This window comes from Miscanthus floridulus, chromosome 2 (genome assembly GCF_019320115.1).
Source record: "Miscanthus floridulus cultivar M001 chromosome 2, ASM1932011v1, whole genome shotgun sequence".
Classification (NCBI taxonomy): Eukaryota; Viridiplantae; Streptophyta; class Magnoliopsida; order Poales; family Poaceae; genus Miscanthus; species Miscanthus floridulus.
The window spans coordinates 130,721,110-130,746,175 of NC_089581.1; the positions used below are offsets into that span (position 1 = coordinate 130,721,110).

The window sequence follows — 25,066 nt, forward strand, 5'->3', positions numbered from 1 at the left end:
ACGCCGCGCCCGCCGCCGCCTCGGGAGGGAAGGGGAGAGAGGGAGAGGAAGGGGAGGGAGGGCGGAGGAGGAAGAGGAGGAGGAGGAGGAGAAGGAGGAGGGCGCCCGACGCCGTCGCCGCACCGGTCGCCCCTGGCGCCGTCGCCCGTCGCGTCGGGAGAACAAGGGAGAGAAAACGAATAGAGAGAGAGGAGGGGGTGAAAGAATCTAAAACACGAAGCTAAAGCTGCTGCATATATTTGATTGTGTGGATTCTAATGGGAAGCGGGAGAAACAGTGGATAAGGGGGAGAAGCCAACCAAAAGCAGCAGAATCGGCTGCCATCGAGAATCCGCTTCGAGCGATCTGGGCCGTCGAACGCGAGATCGGACGGCCAGGAGAATTCGGGGCGACGTGGCCACCCTGATTGGCGGCTAAACCAAATTGCTTTGATATATAGAAATACTGCTACTTGGTTGAGGCAGGCACCTGTGCGTGTCACTGACCATATGTACTCGATGTGACATCTCTATATGATACCGACGTGACGTTTAGTTCTGGATTTAAACAAGCACTGAATAAGAAAGACGAGCTGCTCGCCAAATTTGCCTCATGTCCGTTGGTTTCCGATAGAACGGCCCAGATCGCTCGTAGCACTTCAGCAGGCCCCCGGAAACGTTCCTCGCTTCGGCCCTCGCCCACCCTTTTCTATCACTCCGAGGCCCGAGCCGACTCCTCCCCTCTCCTCCCTCACTCTCGCAGCAGCCACTTCTAGAAGCTTCGAGGCTGCTGCTGCGCCCATGGCTGCGGAAGCCAAGACGCCGTCCCTCGCCGAGGTACGCAGCACCCGGACCCCTCTAGCCCATCATCTCGTCTGGTGCCCACACCTCCCGATCTGGACTTCGCGACCCCGTGGGGACGGATCTAGCGGGCGCCCCCAGATCTGCGTTTCTCCGATGGCACCGTGCGGGATCGGGTTATGCTCGGCGTCCGGATTTGGGTTTGCTAATAGGGATCGTTTGTTTGCCGCTGTTGATTCTGAAACAGCGAGTGGTCGATTTGGTGGGATTTTGGGACTTGTATACAACAACAACAACAACAAAGCCTTTAAATCCCAAACAAGTTGGGGTAGGCTATAAAAGGGTTTTGGTTGGAGGAAGAACATCAAGTTACCTACTGCTAGTTTCGATTTTGTTTGGTAGTCGTGTTACATGTTAATTAGGCCCTTGTGGAATGCTGATAGATTCGAAGTTTGTGTTAGGTATGCCGTAGTTGGTGGTGGTGCTTAGTAGTCTCTCGTGCAAGTTTGGTGCCTAAACGCGTAGAAGCTTTTGAGTAGTCTTGCAGATTTTAGGATGAAAGCCATCAAGGCCGATGGAGCTATAAGGATTTCTGGTAATCTAGAAAGGAGATGGTGATGCATAAATGCTCTAGAAGAGCTGGTGGTTATGCAACACTATGTATTTTGCTATGAGTCCTGTGGTATCAAAATAGTTATTTCTTGTGATTAGATATTTTGGGACATATTTTTTAGTATTAGATATGTTCTTTGTAAGGAAAGGATAGTGCCACTATGCTAATATCTTTTACGAAGGACATGTGTTCTTGTTACCTGATTCTTTTCAAAATGTCTAGTTTATAGAAAATTTCTAATTATTTATTTTGATTCCTAGGATTTTCGTAGCTAAGTATTGACCACTCGGTGTCCGAATTTTTTCTAGAATGTTACAAGAATTATGAGTGGTACTCAGTACTCACCCCGTTTACAAATATATGCTAACTTTGACTTTTACTATTCAAACTTTGTCTGTTAATAATTTTCAAATATATAGTTATTTAAAGCTGCAAAAAAGATGTACTAGAATCACGATGAAGAATTATACTTATAACAATTTGCATGAGCATAAGAAACCCAGTCGAAGTTTGAATAGTAGAGTCAAAATTGTCATTCCTTTGTAAATAGATAGGATGGCTCTCAATAGTTGCTTTAGACAATATTAGTTTGAACCTATGGATGGTCTGGAGTGAGAATCACAAAATGGATCTTCACTAACTGTTAGGAGAATCGAATATGACGTAGGTGGTTTAAGTATAGAGTCGGTGATTTTGCATGTGAATTGGAGTTTTTATGGAGAAGACAAATTCCTGTAATGGTTTTTGGTAGTATGCTCAAAGGCTCAGCTTTTCGAGTAGAAAGCATAGTGTTTCTTTTTAACAATGGACAGTACCTGTCAGGTCTCTTAATTTTTGTATCAGTGTTTTAGAAAGCACTAGGGTAGGTTCTAATTGGTTAGACCATTTTTTTGAAAGTTTTCTGTACAAGAATGTTCTCATGCATATTCACCATTTTCTTTATGTGATCAGCATCGAACCTGCCCAATCTTTACTAGATCATAGCGTCTGGATGTGCTCATATTTATAACCTTTGTATGGAACTTTTGAGTGCACATGTAAAATTGGTCTCCTATGTTGAAGTTGCCAAGTTGGTTGTGTTGTTATATATTTTAATCTGATGAGGCTGGTTATATGGGTTCATGTACTTCTTGCTTGGTAATTGCTACACTGCATTAGTTGTATATGAGTTTGGGACAATTTATTCAATATTAAATTGGACTTAGCTGTTTAATACAGGTGAAGGTTATTGAGTAAGGATTCTACATGTGCTCCCTTCTTGAATACAATTTTCACTTACAACAATTTCGTCGTCTATGGCTTGCAAGAATTTGTAAGGAATTTCAAGTGTAGTACACCATCATGTATACGTATGTGTCGATAGGTTCATTTCTCAAAGTTGCATATGCATACTGGCTTGCTTACTTTCATGTTAGATCTTAGATGCAAAAATTGATCTCTTTTGATGTGAGTTGCTTGTCTTGAACTTCACTAGTTGTATGTGATGAATAATACACTACTTCTTTTGCAAGCTCGTTCCTCTTTGATTTGTGCTTTTATTTCATAGTGTTACTGAACTCATGCTTCATTTGTAGGAATATTCACTTCCACCACAGGAAGTACCAGTGGAAAAGGCAGATGAGGAGAAGCCCTCTAGTGGTACTGAGACTGAAGCTGCTCCCTCAACCAATGATGAAACTCCTCCATCTGTAGAAGACAAGAACGAAACTTCTGAAGTACAAGATGCTGCTGAAAAGCCAGAGGCAGAAGAAACTAACACTGCTGCAGAGGAAACACCTGCTGCAGAGGAAGCAAGTGAGACTGCCGAGGAGGAAGAGGCTGAGAAACCTGAGATCAAGGTTTGTTGTTGCCAAAGAATAAACTGATGGTGATACCACTTGGTAGTTTCATGTTAATGGATGCTAAATGCTTTCAAATTTCAATATACAGATTGAAACAGCTCCAGCAGATTTTCGTTTCCCAACAACAAATCAAACGAGGCACTGTTTCACACGCTATGTTGAATACCACAGGTAGGTTTTGTCATTGTGATTCATAAAGTTGAGATAAGTAAGGATCATCGTGATAAGTCTTCTTAATAACTGTGGTTATTTGATCAGGTGTGTGGCTGCAAAAGGTGAGGATGCACCTGAGTGTGATAAGTTCGCCAAGTACTATCGATCCCTGTGCCCAGGTGAATGGGTATGTATTTATTGCTTTCACCACTATGGTTTACATTATGTCCTTGTTGCTTGTTGTGGGGTTGAGATTAGAAAAATTACTTTCTGAGGCATATGGATTATGCATTTCGAGTTGATAAGCGTTCACTTTACAGTAGCACTGTTATTTAACAAGAATAGCAATGTTTTAGCTGTCTAGTATTATAACTGTACTTTACCTAGATAAAATACTTGAACTTTAGGATATGCTTGGATTTTATAGAGTTCTAAATGGTTGGATATGTTGCTTCACCTTGTCCTTGTCTAGCAAAGTCACGGAGATTCCTGAATGTTTGGTTTTTTGCCTATGTGTGCTTGTGGGTCAGGTGGGCATAGATTTCTTAGCTTTCAGGGCTGAGCCAAATTGGCTCGCCTTTACTAGCAAGGTTTCCGTTTTCCCATTATCAAGACTAGGCAAAGGTTACAAAGAGACCAGACTCTTAGGAGTTCATAATAAACCTGATACTGTAGTGCTTTGGCTATTAATTCTCTCTTTAATAACCATGTGTATAGTGATGTAAAAAATTGTCTAGTCTTTGTCTTGGTTCGTAACTTGTACCCAGTAGTTGGTGAAATAGATATATTGATTTTTTTTCAGTGAAAGGTCAACCACATGAACATAACTTAATATGTTTGCCTAGCGAATGGAAACCGATATGGTTGCTTTTCCTGGACTGTCTATTCAATAGCTTCATATAATTGTTCATATCTGTATATAAAGTAATTTTAAGGATAATGGGCAGTATTAGCATTTGAATTTGTTCAAGTTGTGAATAATATGGGTTAGTTAACGTGGAGCTTCAGTCCAATATCTGCACTTATTGGCTTTATTGAAGTGAATTGATAGTTCACAGTACTACAACTTTAGCATAGTGAATAATAGATTCACAGGACAATGTTCCATTCCATATGCCATCTTTTGCCCATATGCATATTAAACATCTAAGGGTCTAAACATATTTTGTAAATAGCTGACCTTGCACACATTAATTATGCATGATTGAACAAGAGTTTCGTGTCTTTAACTCTGTTGTCTGACTGCGCCCAGAACACTAACTGACCTGTTTCCAAATAATGTTCAGTCCCTCAGCTTGTTTTGTTACCGTCTTGGCATCTTAAGCTCGACTGAATTGTGCTCAATATGCAGGTTGATCGCTGGAATGAGCAACGTGAAAATGGCACCTTCCCTGGACCTCTGTAATCTTACAATGCAAAAGAACTATGAACTCACGATGTTGTGCCGGCTTCTCTTCCTTGGTAACTGGCGCCAAGTTACCAGGGACAGATAAATCATCTTTTTTGGAGCTCTCTACAAAATAAGAGATTCATTTTGACTTGAAGAATGCCTTGTTGCTCTTCCTAACGGTCATGTTCTGCGCTGCTGAGAAACTAGCGTCACAGTTACAATTTTCCTTATACAGTTTAAAAAATGATTCATGATTCCCCATCTTTGCACTGTAACGCGGCTTGATTGGGCTTACGATGCAAATCTGATGCACTGAGATCATCTTCTTCAAAGTAGTCCGCGCCTCCGTGGTGATACACATGCATAATAATAAAGTAAGTCTAGAGTTTTGCACCGGGGTGAAGAAACGCTGCTGCGGCATTCTGTGTTTACTAGTTTTCGGAAGTTGCAAAGTTTGGGTTTGTTTATCTACGTTTGGCCGTGGCTTTCGTAAAGGATCGTAAATTTTTAGCCGAAATAGTATTTTTCTTTCACATAAACCAGTCAGCAGTACTTCTTCACGAACCAGCGACGGTACGAATCAACCAGCTGATGGCTCCGTGAAGCCCGGTTTGCAAATTGTGGGGCAAAAAAACGTGTCCAAACAGCTTATGTGTCACATTTTCATTTTTCCCATGAATGCTATTCCGGGTCGTTAAAGTGTGAATGTAAATGAAGATTTGAGAGAACTATCTTTTTCATTGATCTCTAAAATATATTTATACAAGTGAAGGGGTGTCACGAAGGGACACGACTGTTCTCCAAAGGACATGCCCTTTGGAGTAAAACTAACTGTCTAATTCTATCCACTAATCTTGTAATTGATGGATGAGATCACTTTGTGAATAGGTGTCTGTTCATGGCGTCGTTGATGAGATCACTGAAGGGGTGTCTGTTGAGAGACACCGTTTTGTAACACTCCCCCTTGATCAAATCTTCCTTGAGATCAATGTAGCTGTAAGCTAAAATTCCTCGAAAAACCCTATGGGAAAAATCTGAGGAATATATGATATGCCATAAAAACTCCTTTAAACCTTATTGGAAAATAAGGAGAAAATAGCATATTTATTTGTGATTTAAGTAAACCACTATGTCATTGGTATCCCATTAAAAACCCCAATGGGGAAAAATATTGGAGATACGACATAAAGATAACTCCTCCAAAAACCTTTTCAGGAAAAATATGAGGAGCAATATAAAGTGATATGTCGCTAAAACTCCTGTAAAAACCCAGTGGAAAAATTAGGAGAAAATATGACAACATATTATTGGTATTGCCTCTTGGATAACTCACATGAAAAACCTTCTCAGGGAAAAACCATGAATGAGTTGTGAAGGCAATATGTGTCTTTGATATTTCCCACAAAAACCCCGGTGGGGAAAATAGAAAATATGACACATGCTTATGTTAATATTACCTCATTAAAAACTTTGACAAGAAACCTTATAAGTAAAACTTGTGAAAGAAAAGAGTATAATATGATGCTGGTACAGGTCAACATTTAGAAGATGTCTCCCCCTGATTCTGTCAAATCTCGAAGTCGCCGCATACCAATTCTATGTACCAATTTTTGAAACATAGAAGTTGGTAAGGACTTAGTAAATAGGTCAGCGAGATTATCACATGACTGGATTTACAAGATGTTTATTTCCCCACTTTTTTGTAACTTATGGGGATAAAACAGCTTAGGGGCAATGTCTTTAGCGACATTACTCTTTATGTAACTTGTTTGCATCTATGTAACATAAGCGAAATTATCTTCATAGATAATTGTAGGTGATTTAATCGAACCAATACCACATGCCGGTTGTATGTGGTTAATCATTCTACGAAGTCATATACATTCATGTGATGCCTCGTATAGAGCAATAATTTTAGAATGATTAGTAGAGGTCGCTGTCAGAGTCTGTTTAGAAGACTTCATGAAATAGCTGTACCTCCATGTAAGAATACAAATCCAGTTTCGGATGGGGACCAGATAAGTAACCAGCATCCGTGTATCCAATCATATTGGGATCATGATTTCTCTTAAAGAATAAACCAAGATCCTTTGTGCCACAAAGATATCTGAGGATATGCTTCGCTCCCGTCTAATGACTGTGAGTTGGATTGGCACTATGTTTAACTAGTATGTTCACTGCAAATGCAATATCAGGCCTGGTGCAATTTGCAAGATACATAAGTGCTCCAATGACACTAAGATATGAAACCTTGGTCCCAATATCTTTTCTCTAATATCTCATGGTCTAAATGGATCTTTCTCTATTTCTAAAGAACGAAAAATCATTGAGGTATTGTTATGATATAATTTGTCCATATTGAATTTCTCCAATATTTTCTGGATATAGGCTGATTGATGCACTAAAATCTCTGAAGGACGGTGCTCAAGTTGTAAGCCTAGCAACATTTGGTCTTACCCAAATCCTCCATCTCGAATCCACATGATGAAAATTGTATCTCAAATGATTGCATAATTATTTCTATATCATGATGATATCAAAATAACCAATATACGCAATCATGCTTAATTATACATAATGTATATTGCGATTTGTATTTGGATTCAGAATATGAAGTCCATTGGGACTTATACGTCCGAATCTATCAAATGCATTTGATCCGCCAATTATTGAATTTGGAAAACTTTATTTTCACACATACCATGGGGTATACTATGCTGGGTCTCTACGTGAAACCATATGCTACAAGCTCTCATTGTTCACCACCTTGCTTCTGAAAAGAAACTCTGTGAGGGAAGATATTACTGTGGTAATACTTCTCATCATTGAACAAGAGCAATCTCCTTAATTGCCACCTTTTAGTTTGACTAAATTTGAGTGTGAAGACACTCTACCTAGGACTTTTGGTCTGGATCCAGTAAGGTAAAAAGACAATCTTTGAGGAGTATATGCCGCGACAATTTGTAGTCTTTAAATGATTGATTCAGTTCTTGAAATCAATATAGCATGTGAAAATGTTAACCCTTTTGGACTCCGAGTCATTTCCCATATGGAGTCAGGGTGTTCCAATGTCCCAGGATCAGAGTTTGGGTGCACCGTTGATCCGGGTGGATTTTGATCCAGGTTTTGGATGCTCATCCATTTTGGGTGTCTACCAACTTGAGGTTGGCTTAGATTTACTGATTTGGAGGATGTTGTCCTCGGTATCCTCGGATGCTTACTTGGAGCATTATCCTTAGGAGCGGCCGTACTTCTCCCCCTCTTTTTGGAAGTGGGAGTTGAATGGTTTTAATTGGTACCTCTATTCTTTCGGGCGCATTATAAGTAGGATAAGAGGATTTTGTGACATTCTTATTATCAGTAAATGTTTCTGACAGATTCTTTGCAATATGATGCAAATATAAGATATTCTAAACGATTAGGTTTAGAATTTTTTTGGTACATGGATGTGAGGATTGCTCTTTTGATTCTTGGCATTCTTAATGTGGTATAAATCTCCCCCTAATGCCTGGAATTATCCTCAAATATGATCAACATACGGGCAATTTATAAATCCTCTATAGAGTTACCTCTTGGGATCCCTAATGCCCATTGGTATGTTGGGGTGGTAATATGGGTATGTGAAAACATACTCGATACGCAGATGGGAAATGTTTGGCTGTGGCCAAAGTTTCACGTACATACTGCAACGGAGGGAGTTGTATAAGTGCAGCTTGATGAATTTGAATTAATGATGCGGTGTGTAAGGCCGCATGAAAACAACTTAGTTCTGATAAATTACAATTCTATTTTAATATGTCATGCAATTTGATTCTCAATAAGAGACTCAATAAAACCATTATTGGTATGGACATAAGGTACTTGATATATAGTATCCAAAAAACCAAACTGTTCCATATAAAATGGATTTGATCCCGCGTCCAGGATAATTTGCTCTAAATTGAAGATTTCGAGCAATGAGTTTGGTATAGTGATGGTTCTCATGACTAAGAGACACACCTGGGACTATATTATGGATGCATAAATATGTATTACATAGTATCTTTATGGTCTATAAAATAGTAAATAGAGTCACATGTATGTTCTTGAATTTCTTCAAGAAATGTAGTGGCTCATATTTATGCTATGACCAATAGAATTGACAATAATTCTCAAATTATCTCTATAGTTGAATAACCAAGGCAAATGTGCAGTCTTATTGACATCAAGAGAGAGAATTATTTGTACGCAACATTGGATACAGGTTATGTATGTGTAGTCAAATCCAACTGAGGATATCTTGTTTAAGTATTGCCATATCCGTTGTTAAGAGAAAAATACTCCTCTTAGTTGTCATCTTAGGGTTTTCATATGAAAACCACATTGACGGATATCTCTATAATTTTAATTGAGTACATTATAGAATCAGAATACAAGAATGGATTCATGATTATTATTTGAGTACCAATAGGGAGTATGATAGTAGGACGACCAAAGCCCACTATCATGACATCACGTCAAGCGATTAACAAAATATTTTCTTGTCTCTATGTAAGAGTTTAGGAATATTTTGCTTCTCTATATATAGAGTTTGTGGTGCAACTATCCACTAGGCAAAATTCCTCTTTGCATTTGAATTTACTCTTGTATAGGTCTATATATAGCATGAAGAATATAATGACATTCTTTGTAGATATATAGATTCCATATAAGTTAATTAATGGAATATCAAATGTGATGGCACATTATTGTGATATTCAATTGAAATTGATGACAACATTTTATATTACAACACCAAAATAGGACGTAGAAACTAGGTATGTTTGTAAATGGGAGACAAATTTTGGTCCCCAAAATGAATCAAGCGAAGTAAATTCGATGATCGTGCTCTCCATGCTCATAAGACCCACTTATTAATTAAGTATTTGGTTGCTACTTGGTTTCTTCATGAAACTTGTTATGAACAACTGGCCTTCCTGGTGGTGTCAGGTTGAAGGTAGAAGCGTGCTTCATATCTTTATAGTTGAGCCGAATATTTATGTCTAATGGATTTGTAATACCGATCAATTAAATATTTAGGCATGACATTTCCAAGTTGTGTGGCTATAACATACACAATTGGGACAAAATATGGTTCTGTCATATTTGGGAAATGTCTTGACCTTAAAGAATGCACGGGACTGCTAATTCTTTTTGCGTTAAATCTTACCATTAAAGTTCTATGGATGGCATTACTACATGGCATCGAACTTGTAATGATTCTGGAAATTCAATGTACTTCAGATGATAGAGCATCACTATAATGCTAATGATGATTCCTCGATAAGAGTTTATCATACACTTAGATCTGAAGTAATGTAGGAATTAATCTAGAATACATTTGGTAAGTTGTGTGCTTTCGCGAAAACGCAATATTGGGGGATATTTTGGAACAACATAATTATATTCTCAAGTGGACTTAAGATCCTAGAGATATAGTTGTGGCCAATTATAGTTGGCATTGGGCAGAATGACTGCCTTATGTTGTTCGTATCAAAAATCTAGCCATATAGTGCTTCGATTTTGCACCCATTGAGATACACATATATGTGACCTGGATGTATATGGTGCTTTATTTAAATAAAACTCCGTATTTAAATTGATCATAAGTGGTGATGCTCTCTTATGAGGAGCATCAAATATTACCATAAATCCATAGAACATCAAGTTTAACATTACGTCCATTGACCATGTTAGATAATGGTGACCATCAAGAGTAAGAGATCAAACTCTTTGCTGGCTATTATTCTAACAAGGTTTAAACCATAGATTTTTTGAATTTACGCTAAGGGTAAATTTAAAATTGCTATGGTGATGTTGTATTAATTAATGCAAAATAAATAGGAGACAAGATATATCTCACTAATAATGTAAACCTCATTTATGCTGACACATTAGAGGTAGCCATCATAAAGATATAGACCTCTAATAATATGGACATAGTCTGTTGAACAGTAGATGCCTAGTGGTGTATGCAATTTGTATAAACACATTTTAAGGTAATCATCAAAATATTGATGTAGACCTTAGTTAATCCGCAAACGAATTGGGTACGCACGTTGAGGATAGTCACTAAGTTGTGGACTTAGTGTAGATCCCGTAGTAGCAACTATGGTGCTACCTTGTGTATGGCCAATAGGAATGCTGATTAATGGTAGTCATCTTATGAAAAGATGTAGACCATATATTCCAATTTGTGATGTTGGGTACGCACATTGAGGATAGTCACTAAGAATTTAATGTAGATCCCACAGTAGCAACTATGACGCTACCTTGTGTATGGCCAACATACAATGTGGAACATTTGTGTTATACAAATAATGAGGTAATACACTTAATCGATTTTGCATTAAAAATATAAGCACTATGAGCCTTAAATAAAGCATGAATGGGCTTAACATGAAATGAAAATTGCAAATAACAAAGTAATTACAATGCAAAGGTCGTGATAATAATATTACATGTTTATTAGGTTTGCCATTTTGGACAAACACTTTGAACAATGTAATGATTATACTACATGTTTATTAGGTTTGCCAATTTGGACAAACACTTTGAACATGCAATTTTAATAGCGTATGTTTATTGGGTTTGCTAATTTGGACAACCGCTTTGAACAGTACTAAAAAAATTCCAGAAAACATAAGATCTGGAAAGTGAATTTACAGTGGTAAATTCATCTGTAGCAGTACATGTCATGATGCATTCTTGATGACACATGGGTCTCAAAAATACTTATTTACATGAAGTAAATATTATATATCACAATGCATTTTAAACCTAGGGTCTAAAATTAATATTTACATGAGGTAAATATAGTATGCTACAGACATGTTAAAACCTGAGGGCTTAATCATGAATCTGGATTATATAAATAATCCATTTGGAGTATCCTGTAATTCATAGAAAATACAAGGGTGTTCGTGCATTTCTGCACAAACTTATCCAATGCACGAACGGTTTTCCCGTCGGTCGAGTCTCTTGGCCTCCGGGCATGCTGCTTGGGGCCACGGGCGCCCCCGGCGCTGTCTCGCCGGCTGTGGGCGGGCCCATCGGCCGCGGATCCCGTCTCCTGGCCCAGCGAGGAGCCGTCGCGGGGCCGACCATAGGGGCCACGCGGGGCCATCGGCCGCGGCAGGGTCCGACCGCCGGACTAGGCAGCAGGACTGCGGGCGCTTGGCCGCGCGGGAGCCGGCTGCGCGCGCAGAGGCCATCGCGGTGTGCGGGTTCGGAGTCGCGCGAGACCGCCAGTCACCGACTGTTGGCGTGGAGGACGCGCGGGGCCATGGCGCGGGAGGCTGCGCGGGGCCACCGGTCGGGCACTGCCACCGCATGGCTGGGCACGCGAGCGCCGCAGGTCGTGCGGGTCGTTCGATTTCTTGGTAAGAACATCTTGAATTGGAAAAACGCATCAATACATACCATTGTTGGATTGAGGCTTGCAATCGTTTCATGTTCTTTTCCAATTAGCAGTAGACGTTCTTGATGAAGATAGCAAGTCTCATGGCCTTGGATGAGGCAAGAATACGTCTCATTCTCCATTATGGCAAGACGACTGCATGCCTTCAAGATGAAGATTGCAGTTTCCTTCTCGATGAACAACGGCCGTAGACAATGCTGTATGGCTTGTCTCCGGTGATGTTCCTTCTTGTTCGTAGAGCAAAGCGTTGATAACGTGTTAAAGTGTGAATGTAAATGAAGATTTGAGAGAACCATCTCTTTCATTGATCTCTGAAATATATTTATACAAGTGAAGGGGTGTCACGAAGGGACACGACTGTTCTCCAAAGGACATGCCCTTTGAAGTAAAACTAACTGTCTAATCCTATCCACTAATCTTGTAATTGATGGATGAGATCACTTTGTGAATAGGTGTCTGTTCATGGCGTCGTTGATAAGATCACCAAAGGGGTGTCTGTTGAGAGACACCGTTTTGTAACAGCTGTCTACATTTTCCGCAGCTCCTGCGCACGTAGCGTTCATGCGCCTGTCAGGTGGACCTGTTCTCACAAGATGCCGCATCGATGTATGACGCGGATCTATTAAATATAGTTAAGAGCTAAATTTAGAGAGGCTTTTGCAGTAATCTGGTATCTTTAAGTGGCTATTTATTTTCGAAAATGCTAAATCTTGGTTTTTAGATCGTACTTTTACCTAGGCTCTTGGAGATACTCTAAAACTTTGAATATGTACTGTCACTGTAGCTTGGGTGTTTATTTTAGGGAATATAAAGGTCGCCACCTTCCATAAAATCCTACTCATGTGTGTCAGGGTGGGTTGATGTGAAATTTAGTTTAAATTTTACACCAACTTATTCCAATACACATGGATTGAGACATATACATAGACATCCAACCCGCTAACACACATGGACGGAGATAGATACATAGTCATCCAAACAAAGCCTTGGTATTTTCACCCGTATTTTTTAGAGGAACCCATGTTAAATGTTCCACTCCAATTCTCTTGGAAAAGCTTTTTAATTTTTTTTTTTGAAAAAACAATCTTTGATGTAACATTTTCTCTAACTGTTCTCGGTACGGTCACCCCCATTGAACTCCATTGCACCGAGCCCAGCCAAGAGCCAACCACGCTCCTATGTGCCATCAAACTTCCATATTTTTTAGTTAACCAACTATATTCCCCCAGCATTTTAGATATTATCTTGGAAAAAGTCTATTTTTGACCTTTAAACTTTTGTTGAAGTATAGAATTAGCCCTCAAACTCTAAAACCAGATATGCATAGCCCTTCAATTATTAAAATTGGAACACTTTTATGCTTGGCTGGTTTCAGAGGTTGGTTTTAAGTATATATATATATATATTTAAAAATAACAAAATAATAGGTAAATCGCTAAAATTCATAAACAATTTTTTAATAAAAAAATATAAAATTTGTACAAAAAAAATCTAAAATGTAATATGTCTCATCAAGATATACAACTTCGATCTGGTAATTTCTTCATCCTAGTTCATTTGAACAATTCAAATAATTTAAATTTAAAATATAAGAACTTCAAATAGAATTTTAGGACCATAAATAATTTCAAATGAAATAGTCGTTAACTACAAGATTTATAACTTTGGTATTGTTCATTTCTTCATCCAAGTTCGTTCAAACAATTCAAATAATATGAAATTCAAAATACGAGAACTTCAAATAAGAGTTTGGGACTGTAAATAATTTCAAATGAAACAGTTGTTAACTACAAAGTTGGGGATCTTACTAAGATCTACAACTTTGGTTTTGGTCATTTCTCCATCCGAGTTCTCTCAAACAATTCAAAAAAATAAATTTCAAAATACGAGAACTTCAAACAGATTGATTATATTTTAAATAAAATAATATTTAAACTTTTCTCATGACTAATTTATTTAAACAGATAGGTTATATTTTTTTTGAAAACTTTTTGTACTAACTTCATATCTTTTGATTAAAAAAACTATCTATGAATTTTAGCAACTTATCTATTATTTTTTAGAAAATACATATATACTTAAAACCACCTTTGAGATCACCCAAGAGCTAAAAGTTGTCTGGTTTTAATAGTTGGAGGGCTGCGCATGTCTGATTTAGAGTTCAAGGGCCAAATTTCATACTTCAACAAAAAAATCAATGGCTAAAAATTGACCTTTTCCTATTAGTCCAAGCCCAAAGAATTACGTACGACCACTACTCTCTTTGCCTAGAGGTTTTCACCAGGAATCTCTATACACTATTTTCATATATAAGAATATTGAGAAGTAAAGGAGGCAATGGGGATTCCATTTTGCAGATTTTATGTGTGATACGGTTTCTCTTCGCTCTCCACTCTGAAGGTTCATCATAATTGAATTTATGGATATTATTTTTAGATTCGAGAATACTATGAGATAAAGCAGGTAATGAATCAGCTGCGGGGCTCTTTTATTTTAATAGAAAGAAATAAAAATGATTAGAAAGTAAAATTATTCAATCTTTTTTTGTATTTTAATAAATATTTTTTTAGCTAATAACTAGATATTGAAAATCTTTGACTCACTTTTTGAATTTAAGTAACTAAACCCATTATTAATTTTGGAATATTTTAATGAGAGAAATTGGAAAAATCCAGAATTCCAGTATTTTTTCTTTTTCTTATTTTGTCAGTTGTCGTCGTCGTCGATGTAGCACATGAGTGAGTCTACTTTTTGTTTTTTCTGGACACAAATTATTGAAAATTGTTGGTGATAGGGTTATTTTTCATTTTCAATGTTGATTGAAAAAATTGCAAAACTATATTTTGGAATTATTTTTTTAGACACCGTTGAAAGAACTCTAAAAGCGGAGAAAGATAGCCCTAGTAAGAAATATAAGAGCTTAGAGATGTGAATCTTGCGTGAGCTATTGAAAGGAGGCGAAGACAAAAATATCTGAGGTAATTCCTCCAGTCACATGATAAATGCACTTCTAGAGTTTGAATTTTTTTCCCGAAATAAGTGCACATCTACTTCTATTTGTCCTTTTCTACTTTCTCTCTTCAAAAAAATGCAATGACCGCATATTTGCAAGGGTATATTTATAATTTCTCATTAACATTGGTATCTTCGCTAAAATCGGAGTTATTTTAGGTCAGAGAAAGCAGTGTCGCCTTTTCTTTTAGTATTTCGAAATAGCAAATCTTCGATTCGTAAATTGGATACCCTGTCCTGTCCTATGTCTGCAGCTCCAAACGCATGGTGGGAAAGTAGCACATGACGAAACACGCCGGTCACCCATCCTCTCTGTGTCCCACCAAGGGTGCGTTTAGATCAAAAAAAAATTTTTAGATTTTGGCTCACTGTAGCATTTTGTTTGTATTTGGTAATTAGTGTCTAATTATGGACTAATTAGGTTCAAAAGTTTCGTCTCGCGATTTCTCGACCAACTGTGTAATTAGTTTTTTTTTCGTCTACATTTAGTACTCCATGCATGTGCCGCAAGATTCAATGTGACAGTTACTATACAAAATTTTTTGGCAACTAAACAGGGCCCAAATCCAACGGCTGCTACAGGCCTACCTACAGCGACGCGGCAACCTCCCGTCCTCCGGCAAGGCAAACTCTCCCCGACACCACACAACTTCACGTCACGGCACCGAGACCTTCGAATCCCGGATCCGCGAGCACAGGCCACAACCAATCAGAGCGCACCGTTCCACGCTGGCGATCCTCGCCACGAGCCCGGAAGCGCTCCTGGCCGTCCGATCAGACGGGAAGAAACACACTCATAGCCGATCCGGACCGCCCACCCAACGCGAACCGGATATACCACACGGATGCGGCTCTATAAATAAGACCCCGCGGCCTGCCTTTCTCATTTTCTTCCGGCCTCCTCTTCCTCGAGCGGCGACCCCCCGATTCGAAGCGTGCGGAGAGCGAAGCAGCGGGAGAGGTAGGAGAGGTATACCTCGAGCCCTTCCTTCCCCTCTTCCCTTCTTCGGTGGTTTCCCTAATTCGAGAAGGCGTCGTTCCCGTGGTTCTCGCGGTCGTGCGGATTTTGCTTGTTTTGGTCTTTGATTAGTGACGTGCGGTTTGGGGATCAGACGGGGTTAGGGCTTCGGTATGTTGTCCTGCAGCGGCGGCGGCGCCCGGCCGTAGGCTATGGGGTGTTAGGGTTGACTCGAGCGGTCTACTTCGATTTGTGCGGATCCTGCTTGTCGCGTGCTGGTAGTCGTAGTTTTGACTCGGTTTGGGTCTAACGGTTGGGTACTGTAGCGATTATGGGGGGGTGATTTAGGTGGAGCTGCTCCGATGCCGGAATCGTTGCCCTGCTCGGAATTCTAGGTGAATTTAGTGGCGCTTGTTCTCATGGTTCCATCGCCCTCTGGAACTTGTTATTGGGGATTAACATATGGGATGGAACTCCGTAGTTCGTATGTGAACTTATCGCGGAATAGCACTTCTGATTTGTATTCGCTAGCGAACTTAGTGAACTTGGCTATTGTTCTTCCATTTAGCTGTAACTCTCAGGTTACTATTTACTTCTATATGTTGATTCTGTACTGTAGCGACTGCTTTACTTAAGTAGATTAGTTACGGCTCTTGTGGAATTGCATCCGTTATCCTGATTCTAGATAGGTGAATTTAGTGATTTAGTGCTTATTCACATAGTTCCCTCCCTCTGAAATTTAGGTACGTCAATTTGGGAATTCAACACATGGATGTTATGAGAGTTAATTGTGACTGTCTTCAATAGGTTGCATGTGAATTTGTTATGTAATGTTAAGTCTGACTTTTTGTTCTCAGGTGGAATTAGTGGACTTTGTTATTGTCCCTGTCAGGCTGCTGATGCTTACTATTTCATTTCATCAAGTCAGCTCATGATATTAGCAGCTAGGTTGTCTGCTTATACAACATCTGATCTCATCAAATCGTTCAGTATGAATTGATGTCTTTTTTTATCTAAAACATTGGTTACTAGTCATGGTGGCTGAATTCTGCACTCTTGTTAGAGCCGTTACTGTAGGATACATACTGTTATAGCTTATAGGCTGGTCCAATTCTAGTGCTAGTTGTTTAGTTGACAACTATATAATTAAATGTTAATTGTAGTCTACAGCAAATGTCATATGGTTGCGATTATATCTCTATTTTAACTTGCTTCTGAGCAACTTGTGTCTCAATAATGTAACAGATTGATAAAGTATATTGGTTCGCATTGTGATACATGTTAATTGACTGCATTGAAAAAATCCTAAATTCCTGTTGCATTTATCACTTAGTTGTTGGGTCTCTCTTGTATGCTATTTGTTTCTGTGAATTCATTCGTTGTTAATAGTTATATATTCATACCATGTTGCAAATGTTCACTATGTTTTAGATCTGTGAGCATTGGTTGTATATATGCTATACTAAGGATTTGATGCTTTCACATAATTTTTTGATGTGTTTGTTGCAGTTTATTCCTGTAATATAGGTTGTTAGTTGTATGTAGTAGTTGTTGCTTTATTTATAGTTTGCATTTGCATGAATAGTGGTTGCTCAGGTGGTCACATAAGTTGAGCTACTACTACTTTTCCCCTAGGATAGAGACAACAGAGTTGACCTATTGCCGAACAACTAGTAGGTAGGTTAGTGCTTTGAAATTTGTTACTTGAAATATGTTTGCACAAATTGTTTGTTGCAGTTCTACTTGCTCTATCCTGTATTTCATGTCTAGAACGAAATATTGAGAACCAAGGTGACTGGTTGGAAACAGTGATAGCTGAGAGTTATTGTATCCAGTTTTATTAGTAGTTTGTTGCATATGCTGAAATTAAGAAGTATTTGCGTTTGCTGATAAGAAAACTGAAGTTTACTGGCCATATTTGGGTTAGGTTTTTGTGGCCCTGAAACACGTTTTGATGTTTTGCTCTCTTAATTAATGCAGATGGCTCGTACCAAGCAGACTGCTCGCAAGTCCACGGGAGGGAAGGCTCCCAGGAAGCAGCTTGCAACCAAGGTAAGGTTATTTAGATAATTGTACCATATTTTCTGTTTCTTTTTTATGTTTGATTTGACCCTGATATTGGATTCAAGCTGTGATTGAATTTGTCCCTTTGGCATATTGCTTCATAGGCTGCCCGCAAGTCAGCCCCCACCACTGGAGGAGTGAAGAAGCCTCACCGCTACCGCCCTGGAACTGTTGCCCTCCGGTCAGTAGAACATCCTTGGATTCTTCTGTTGAATCTGCTATTGTGCTGCACTACTGATATGTTTGTTTTGCAAATGTAATTTATCAGTGAGATCCGCAAGTATCAGAAGAGCACTGAGCTGCTGATCAGGAAGCTGCCCTTCCAGAGGCTTGTCAGGGAAATTGCACAGGACTTCAAGGTAATTCCTATCTTTGAATTGAACTTCCAGAGGTTCAGTTATGTCCTTGTATCAAGTTGTTGATGGAACCTGTTGTTTTGCAGACTGATCTGCGTTTCCAGAGCCATGCTGTGCTTGCCCTCCAGGAGGCTGCCGAGGCATACCTTGTTGGCCTGTTTGAGGACACCAACCTGTGTGCCATCCATGCTAAGCGTGTGACCATCATGCCCAAGGACATTCAGCTGGCAAGGAGGATCCGTGGCGAGAGGGCCTAATCCACGTTAAATCATCGTGACAAAAATGAAGTCTTGTGTCTTAGCAATGATTTTAATCTGGTGCCATTGTAAGGACATATGAGTAGGGTTTGTTTTGTGGATCATAAGTTTCTCTACTGCCGCACTATGTGTTGCTGCTACCATTGCTGGTGTTATTACTAGGGTCGAATGCTTAAATTGTCTAGTGTTGTAATGCGCTGACAGTCGGTGACGTGTATGCGATGCAGGCAGTGACTAGCAGTGTTGTCTGCGCTGCTGGATCTTGCTCCTCATTGCTGTGGCTGAATTGTTCGTTAATGTCAAGAATTGTGTTACAGTGCGTGTATATCTGTGCATCGATGCATTTATATCCGAGATATATCTGTTTCGAGTGCCATTGCTTATCTTTTTGGTCTCTTCACGTTTTATTTCCTACCTGAGATTCTTTCCACCCTAACCTCCCTCTAATGGTTTTGACTAGCCAGGTTGCTAAACAGGTCGTAGTTGGTATGTTTTCATTGGAAAAGAATCATGATAGTGTCTTTTCTATAATAGAAGCTACAATTTTGATTGATAACCGGTATAGTTTGTATGATCGTACATATATCTTTAGCCTTTGGATGGCAGTTCGTCGTTTCTTTCCACCCAAAGTTCCAGATCGTGAGACCACATCGCATTAGCTTTCCTTAGGGCTCTCTTAGACTCTCGTAATGGGTGACTCATAAACTAACATCGCATTAGCTTTCCTTAAGGCTTCCGCGATGAGTGACTAAGTATTTTTTTTCATATTGTATAGAAGAAATAAAAGCTAACTCTTAATCAAGAGCTATCTTACACCTATTTAAGAACATTTTAAGAACACGTGAGAATATCATGTGGACCAAGGTTGGCTAGGAGTGTAACTAACTCTTATCCGGATGTTGCAAGTTTCTAGTCATCGAGGGCTTGTTTAGATGCTGCCTCTCAGGTGCCAGGATAGAGACATTTAAGTCAGGTTTCTTTGTTATTGGGATAGGTGAATTTTTTAGATTCATCCTCCAAAGGAATCGGACATGAGAATTTTTCATCATCCGGCTCGAGCAAGAATGAAAGAAATAAGACCGTGGAGGATCCACAATAGAATAGGGTATATAATGACTCAATGACTCAAGGTAAGAAAAGCTTTATCAAATTATCTTTTCCGAAGTTGTGCCTATAACTACTCATTGAAAAGAATCCTATTCTTATGCTTAAATGCTCAATATCCAAGTGGGCTTACAAATTTGATCATGATCAATTGCTTTGTGGATTGTCTCTTGATTAGTTGGTGTTTATCCCCTCGATATCGCAAGTTTCTTATGTCCAAACAAAGTATTTACTTGTTACTAATAAAAAATCAAAAAGTTTAGCCTGCGTTCTTCCTTAGATCACTTCTTTTACTCCGATAGTATTGCGGATCAAAATCGATGCAAAGAAAATGAATGCATTTCCATACTATAATAAAAAGTAAGTGTAATAAAATATAATTGGATCATATCACATGACTTATTCCATTTATACTTTATAGGATCTTACGGAGCCTGTTCATGGATGACATGGTTGGGGTATGATCATAGAAAATATTCTCCTCGAGTGAACCAGCCTATCCTTCCTAGATAGGGGACTTACGTGTTGATTGGATGCAGAGACACCTTTGGTCATGAATTCTAATGTGGCAGATCCAATTCTCTATCTGCATGGTCAAATCAATAATTCAAGTCACACACTCCCATAATCCGTCTTATTTTCTTTCGTAAAATTCACTTCAACTATTTGTATAAAAATACTTCGAAGTTGAAGAGAAGTATCCAAATGACATGTCTTATTTTACAATAACCCATGTTTGTAGCAATGAAATACCACAACCTACCCGATATGATATATGGGAATTAGAATTCTCTATGATATGCCTTACCTATAAAGGACCCGAAATACCTTGCTTACGTATCATTGGAAAGTGCATTAACATAAATACGGCAGTAAGTAGAGGTAGTACAAAGGTATGTAAACTATAAAAACGAGTCAAAGTGGATTGGCCCACACTAGCACTTCCACGTAATAATTCCACTAAAGGGGACCCTATTACCGGAATAGCTTCGGGGACACCTGTAACAATTTTGACTGCTCAATAACCAATTTGATCCCAAGACAAAGAATAACCAGTTACACCAAATGATGCAGTCAATACAACCAAAACCACGCCTGTGACCCAAGTTAATTCACGGGGTGTTTTAAATCCACCTGTAAGATACACACGAAATACGTGCAGGATCATCATTAGAACCATCATACTTGCTAACCATTGATGAACCGATCGGATTAACCAACCAAAGTTGGCCTCCGTCATTATATATTGAACGGAGGAAAAAGCCTCTGTAACGGTGGGTCGGTAGTAAAAAGTCATAGCAAAACCGGTAGCGACTTGTACTAGAAAACAAGTAAGTGTAATTCCCCCTAAACAATAAAATATGTTGACATGAGGAGGAACATATTTACTAGTTATATCATCCGCAATTGCCTGAATCTCAAGACGTTCTTCAAACCAATCATATACTTTATTGAGATAGGTAACTAGCCCGACTCCCCCTCCGAGAACCGTATATGAAAATTTCATCTCGTACGGCTCAAGCAAAAATACACAAATTTTCAACGGATATTAGAAAAAAAGGTTCAAAACTCCATCAGCCACGGTATTGGATCGATTTGCCTTGAAGATATGAAATAAGAAAAATCCAGAATTTCTTCTTTGTGATAATAATGCCAAAAAATCTCAAGTTGGCTCATCTGTCTTTCTTTCCCTTATGTTGATCATTAGAGGCCTCTTGACTTTTCTCTTCCCTATTTTTTATTTATTTTATTTTTTGACTAGTCAAAAAATAAAATAAAAATTTCTAGTGGTTTTCTGATAGAAATTATCTTGTTGCGATCCTATGAATCAGTTCAATTAAAACCTTAGATTCATACTAGAGCCACGATGATTGAGTCTCAAGATAAACAAAAGGCAAGGGTTCTTCGAATAAGAACCGCTTGATGATCATTTATTGAAAGAGAAAAGAGTTCTCTTTTGGGCAAACAAAATTGGAAGGAAGAAAATTTCTTTTTTTATTAAGAACTACTTGAATTTTTTTTTAAGTCTGGTTGCGAGGTCTAAATAGTGAGTATGAATCATAGTTCCTTTTTTTTTGATCCACTCTATGTATTTCGTGTTCCAGATACTAGGATAAATAATATCCGACGAATTAGAATCATCTTGATAGAGATAACAGGCCCTTTCTATGTATTATCAATAGGATCAATTCTAACAAGTCACACACTCATATTCCAGAGATACCAAAACAAAAAAATCCACGGTCGAACTACCAGAATGTCTAGAAATGTGGAGAAAGGCTTTTTTTGGATGGAAAAACTATGAAGTCATAGTTTTAGTTAATAGAAACCTAATTCGTTAAAATTCCGTCCAGTAAAACAGAAGAATTATAAATTTCTAAAATTATAGATAGGAATATCGCGAATAAAGCCATTGCGACCCCCATAAAAGGAGTAGTCCCCCAACCCGGAGCAACTTTCCCATATTCCGAATTCAAGGGTTTCAATAAACTACCTGCGCCAGTCCGTTTTGGCTTAGGTCTAGAACTATCTTCAACGGTTTGTGTAGCCATAAATTCTATTTAATCATTGGTGTTGACTTTGTATACTATTCCGTTGTAGTTGTAAATACACGATCTTTTCATAGATCCATTGTAATCTTGAAATTCTATAAAAATGGAAACAGCAACTTTAGTCGCCATCTCCATATCTGGTTTACTTGTAACTTCATATTACTTCCAGGGCATACGATAGTTTGATTATCTGTGGACGATTTCTTTCTCGTTCAATGCCCTTTTTCAGTCGTCTCGAAGATAGAAATTTTCCATTTTTATCTATGGGGTCACAACCAAGGTCGTGCTAAATCCACGAATTTCATTTAATTCATTTTTCTTATACTATAGAAAAGAAATAAAGAAATAAACATTTGAATTCAGCATTATTCCATGATTTCTATTTCAAAGCCTATTTTTTAAGGGAAAACCCCTCTTTTATCATTCGCTCTCTATTGCATGGGTGGAAGAACAAAAATAGGATTCTGAAACAAAAAGAAAGATATTGAAAAGAAAAATTGCCTTTTGAAACCCTTTATTCATTATGTGTAACGGAAAAGAGTTGCGATTTCTTCTTATTCCTATAGAACGTCTAGTAACAAGAATATGAAATCGTAAATAGCGAAAAATTCTTGCCTTGCGCGATCTAAGTCTAAGGAAATAAAAAAATGCGCTTATACACCAATTTCATCCACATCGAATTTATATATCAGAATAGCGGATAGAGGAATCATTCAAGGGGTCAGGTCTACTTACTTTATCTTTCTTTCCAATTTTATTGTGGGTTTGATAAGAACCTTTTTTGCTTTGTAGATAAAAAAGAGTTTTTTTATAACCCGCTTGTTTTATTCTAACAAATTCTATATGAAACTGCCCGCTGAAGAGAAAATCGATCTGATTGTCTCTCAGCCTATATCAAATTTTGGAAAGAAAAAACCAGAATTTTCTTCTTTTTTTATTAACATTAAGAAAAAAGAATATAATTAAAATGGAATTGGCAATATAATTTTTATGCACTTTTGAAATGAAAGAAAAAGGAAGGATTTTTTGCAAACGTTATTTCTGGCCTCTGTCATATCATGAAAACCTTTCGATTTGGAATGGGGAGAGATGGCTGAGTGGACTAAAGCGGCGGATTGCTAATCCGTTGTACAATTTTTTTTGTACCGAGGGTTCGAATCCCTCTCTTTTCCGCCCCCTCGGATCATTTGGGACTTTCAAATTGTAAGGAATTCTAACCCCTGGATTTTCTCATAAATAAATGTACGAAATAAATCCAATTTTAATTTATAAGAAAAAATTTGGATTTTTACTCCTCACGCCCAGGATTACATCCTGGGTCATTAGATAAGAATCCAAAGATAAAGAGGGAAACAAAGAATATCACTACTGTATAAACAAAAAGTTTGAGAGTAAGCATTACATAATCTCCAATATTTTTTTTGTTAAGGAATAGATTACCCATTTTTCCTTACCACACGGATCCACTAGGATGGGTTTTCTTTATTTTGACACCTAAAAATGCAAAAATCAATTCTTAAAAAAATTGCAAGAATTGCTTTATAATAAGCACTCTTATCAATATCAAAAATTAGTTTAGGTATTGTGTGGGTACCTAATTTTATACAGTATGAATATATGTGTGATAGCATCTACTATACCAATGTCAATGAACCCCATTCTTGCAATTGCTCAGGATACCCTCTTTTAGCTGCTAGGTCTATTTCTTAGTTCAAGATCCCTGTTTTCAACATCCGGAGGAATCATTCAAGGGTGCAATTGCTCAGGATACCCTCTTTTTAGCTGCTAGGTCATCGAAAGGATCTCGGATGACTCACCAAAGCACGAAAGCCAGTTAGAAAATGGATTCCTATTTGAAGAGTGCCTAACCGCATGGATAAGCTCATATTAACCCGTCAATTTTGGATCCAATTCAGGATTTTTCTTGGGAAGTTTTGGGAAGAAATTGGAATAGAATAATATCGATTCATACAGAGAAAAAAGTTCTCTATTGATGCAAATGTTGTACCTAGAGGATAGGGATAGAGGAAGAGGGAAAATTTTAAATAAAATAAATAAAGAATAAAGCCAAAAAATAAGTCAAAGATAGAAGAGCCCAGATTCAAAATGAAGAAATAGAAACTCGAAAAGGATCCTTCTGATTCTCAAAGAATGAGGGGCAAGGGGATTGATACCGAGAAATATTTCTTCTTATTATAAGACGTGATTTGATCCGCATATGTTTGATAAAAGAATAATCTTCTCCTTTAATCATAAATGGAAAGTGTTCAATTAGAACATAAAAACGTGACTCAATTCAATTGGTCTTAGTCTTCGGGATGGAGTGGAAGAAGGGCGGAGACTCTCGAACTAGGAAAAGGATCCCTTCGAAAGAATTGAACGAGGAGCCGTATGAGGTGAAAATCTCATGTATGGTTCTATAGAGGGACAGTAAGGATGACTTATCTATCGACTTTTCCACTATCAACCCCAAAAAACCTAACTCTGCCTTATGTAAAGTTGCCAGAGTACGATTAACCTCTGAATTTGAAATCACTGCTTATATACCT

The 25,066-nt window shown here is 38.3% G+C and overlaps 2 protein-coding genes and 1 non-coding gene across 5 annotated transcripts; all 3 read left to right on the forward strand.

The window, feature by feature from the left end:
• The first annotated feature begins 661 nt into the window (after nucleotides 1-661).
• LOC136530084 (cytochrome c oxidase subunit 6b-1-like) lies at nucleotides 662-5,092 on the forward strand. The gene is made up of 5 exons (XM_066523046.1): nucleotides 662-815; nucleotides 2,967-3,230; nucleotides 3,322-3,404; nucleotides 3,492-3,573; nucleotides 4,738-5,092. The coding sequence occupies exons 1-5, from the start codon at nucleotides 780-782 to the stop codon at nucleotides 4,789-4,791; spliced, it is 519 nt and encodes a 172-aa protein (XP_066379143.1). The 5' UTR covers nucleotides 662-779; the 3' UTR covers nucleotides 4,792-5,092.
• An 11,004-nt stretch (nucleotides 5,093-16,096) lies between these two features.
• On the forward strand, nucleotides 16,097-19,237 carry LOC136539687 (histone H3.3). 3 transcript variants are annotated; one of them, XM_066531649.1, is made up of 5 exons: nucleotides 16,097-16,187; nucleotides 18,165-18,236; nucleotides 18,353-18,429; nucleotides 18,517-18,607; nucleotides 18,691-19,237. In XM_066531649.1, exons 2-5 carry the CDS (start codon nucleotides 18,165-18,167, stop codon nucleotides 18,859-18,861), a joined length of 411 nt encoding a protein of 136 aa, XP_066387746.1. In that variant the 5' UTR covers nucleotides 16,097-16,187; the 3' UTR covers nucleotides 18,862-19,237. The 3 variants fall into 3 exon arrangements, with proteins under 3 accessions (XP_066387746.1, XP_066387747.1, XP_066387749.1); XM_066531650.1 differs by having other exon boundaries at nucleotides 16,112-16,196; XM_066531652.1 differs by lacking the exon at nucleotides 16,097-16,187 and adding an exon at nucleotides 17,047-17,132.
• Nucleotides 19,238-23,600: 4,363 nt separating this feature from the next.
• Nucleotides 23,601-23,689, forward strand: TRNAS-GCU (transfer RNA serine (anticodon GCU)). Its single transcript has one exon. It is a non-coding gene; the product is annotated as a tRNA-Ser (tRNA).
• The last annotated feature ends 1,377 nt before the right edge of the window (nucleotides 23,690-25,066 follow it).

Coding starts and splice junctions, on each gene's coding strand:
- LOC136530084 (XM_066523046.1), top strand. CDS start 780: ATGGCTGCGGAAGCCAAGACGCCGTCCCTCGCCGAG. Junction 816..2,966: donor AGACGCCGTCCCTCGCCGAG/GTACGCAGCACC, acceptor CTTCATTTGTAG/GAATATTCACTTCCACCACA. Junction 3,574..4,737: donor CCCTGTGCCCAGGTGAATGG/GTATGTATTTAT, acceptor CTCAATATGCAG/GTTGATCGCTGGAATGAGCA.
- LOC136539687 (XM_066531649.1), top strand. CDS start 18,165: ATGGCTCGTACCAAGCAGACTGCTCGCAAGTCCACGGGAGGGAAGGCT. Junction 18,237..18,352: donor GGAAGCAGCTTGCAACCAAG/GTAAGGTTATTT, acceptor ATTGCTTCATAG/GCTGCCCGCAAGTCAGCCCC. Junction 18,608..18,690: donor AAATTGCACAGGACTTCAAG/GTAATTCCTATC, acceptor GTTGTTTTGCAG/ACTGATCTGCGTTTCCAGAG.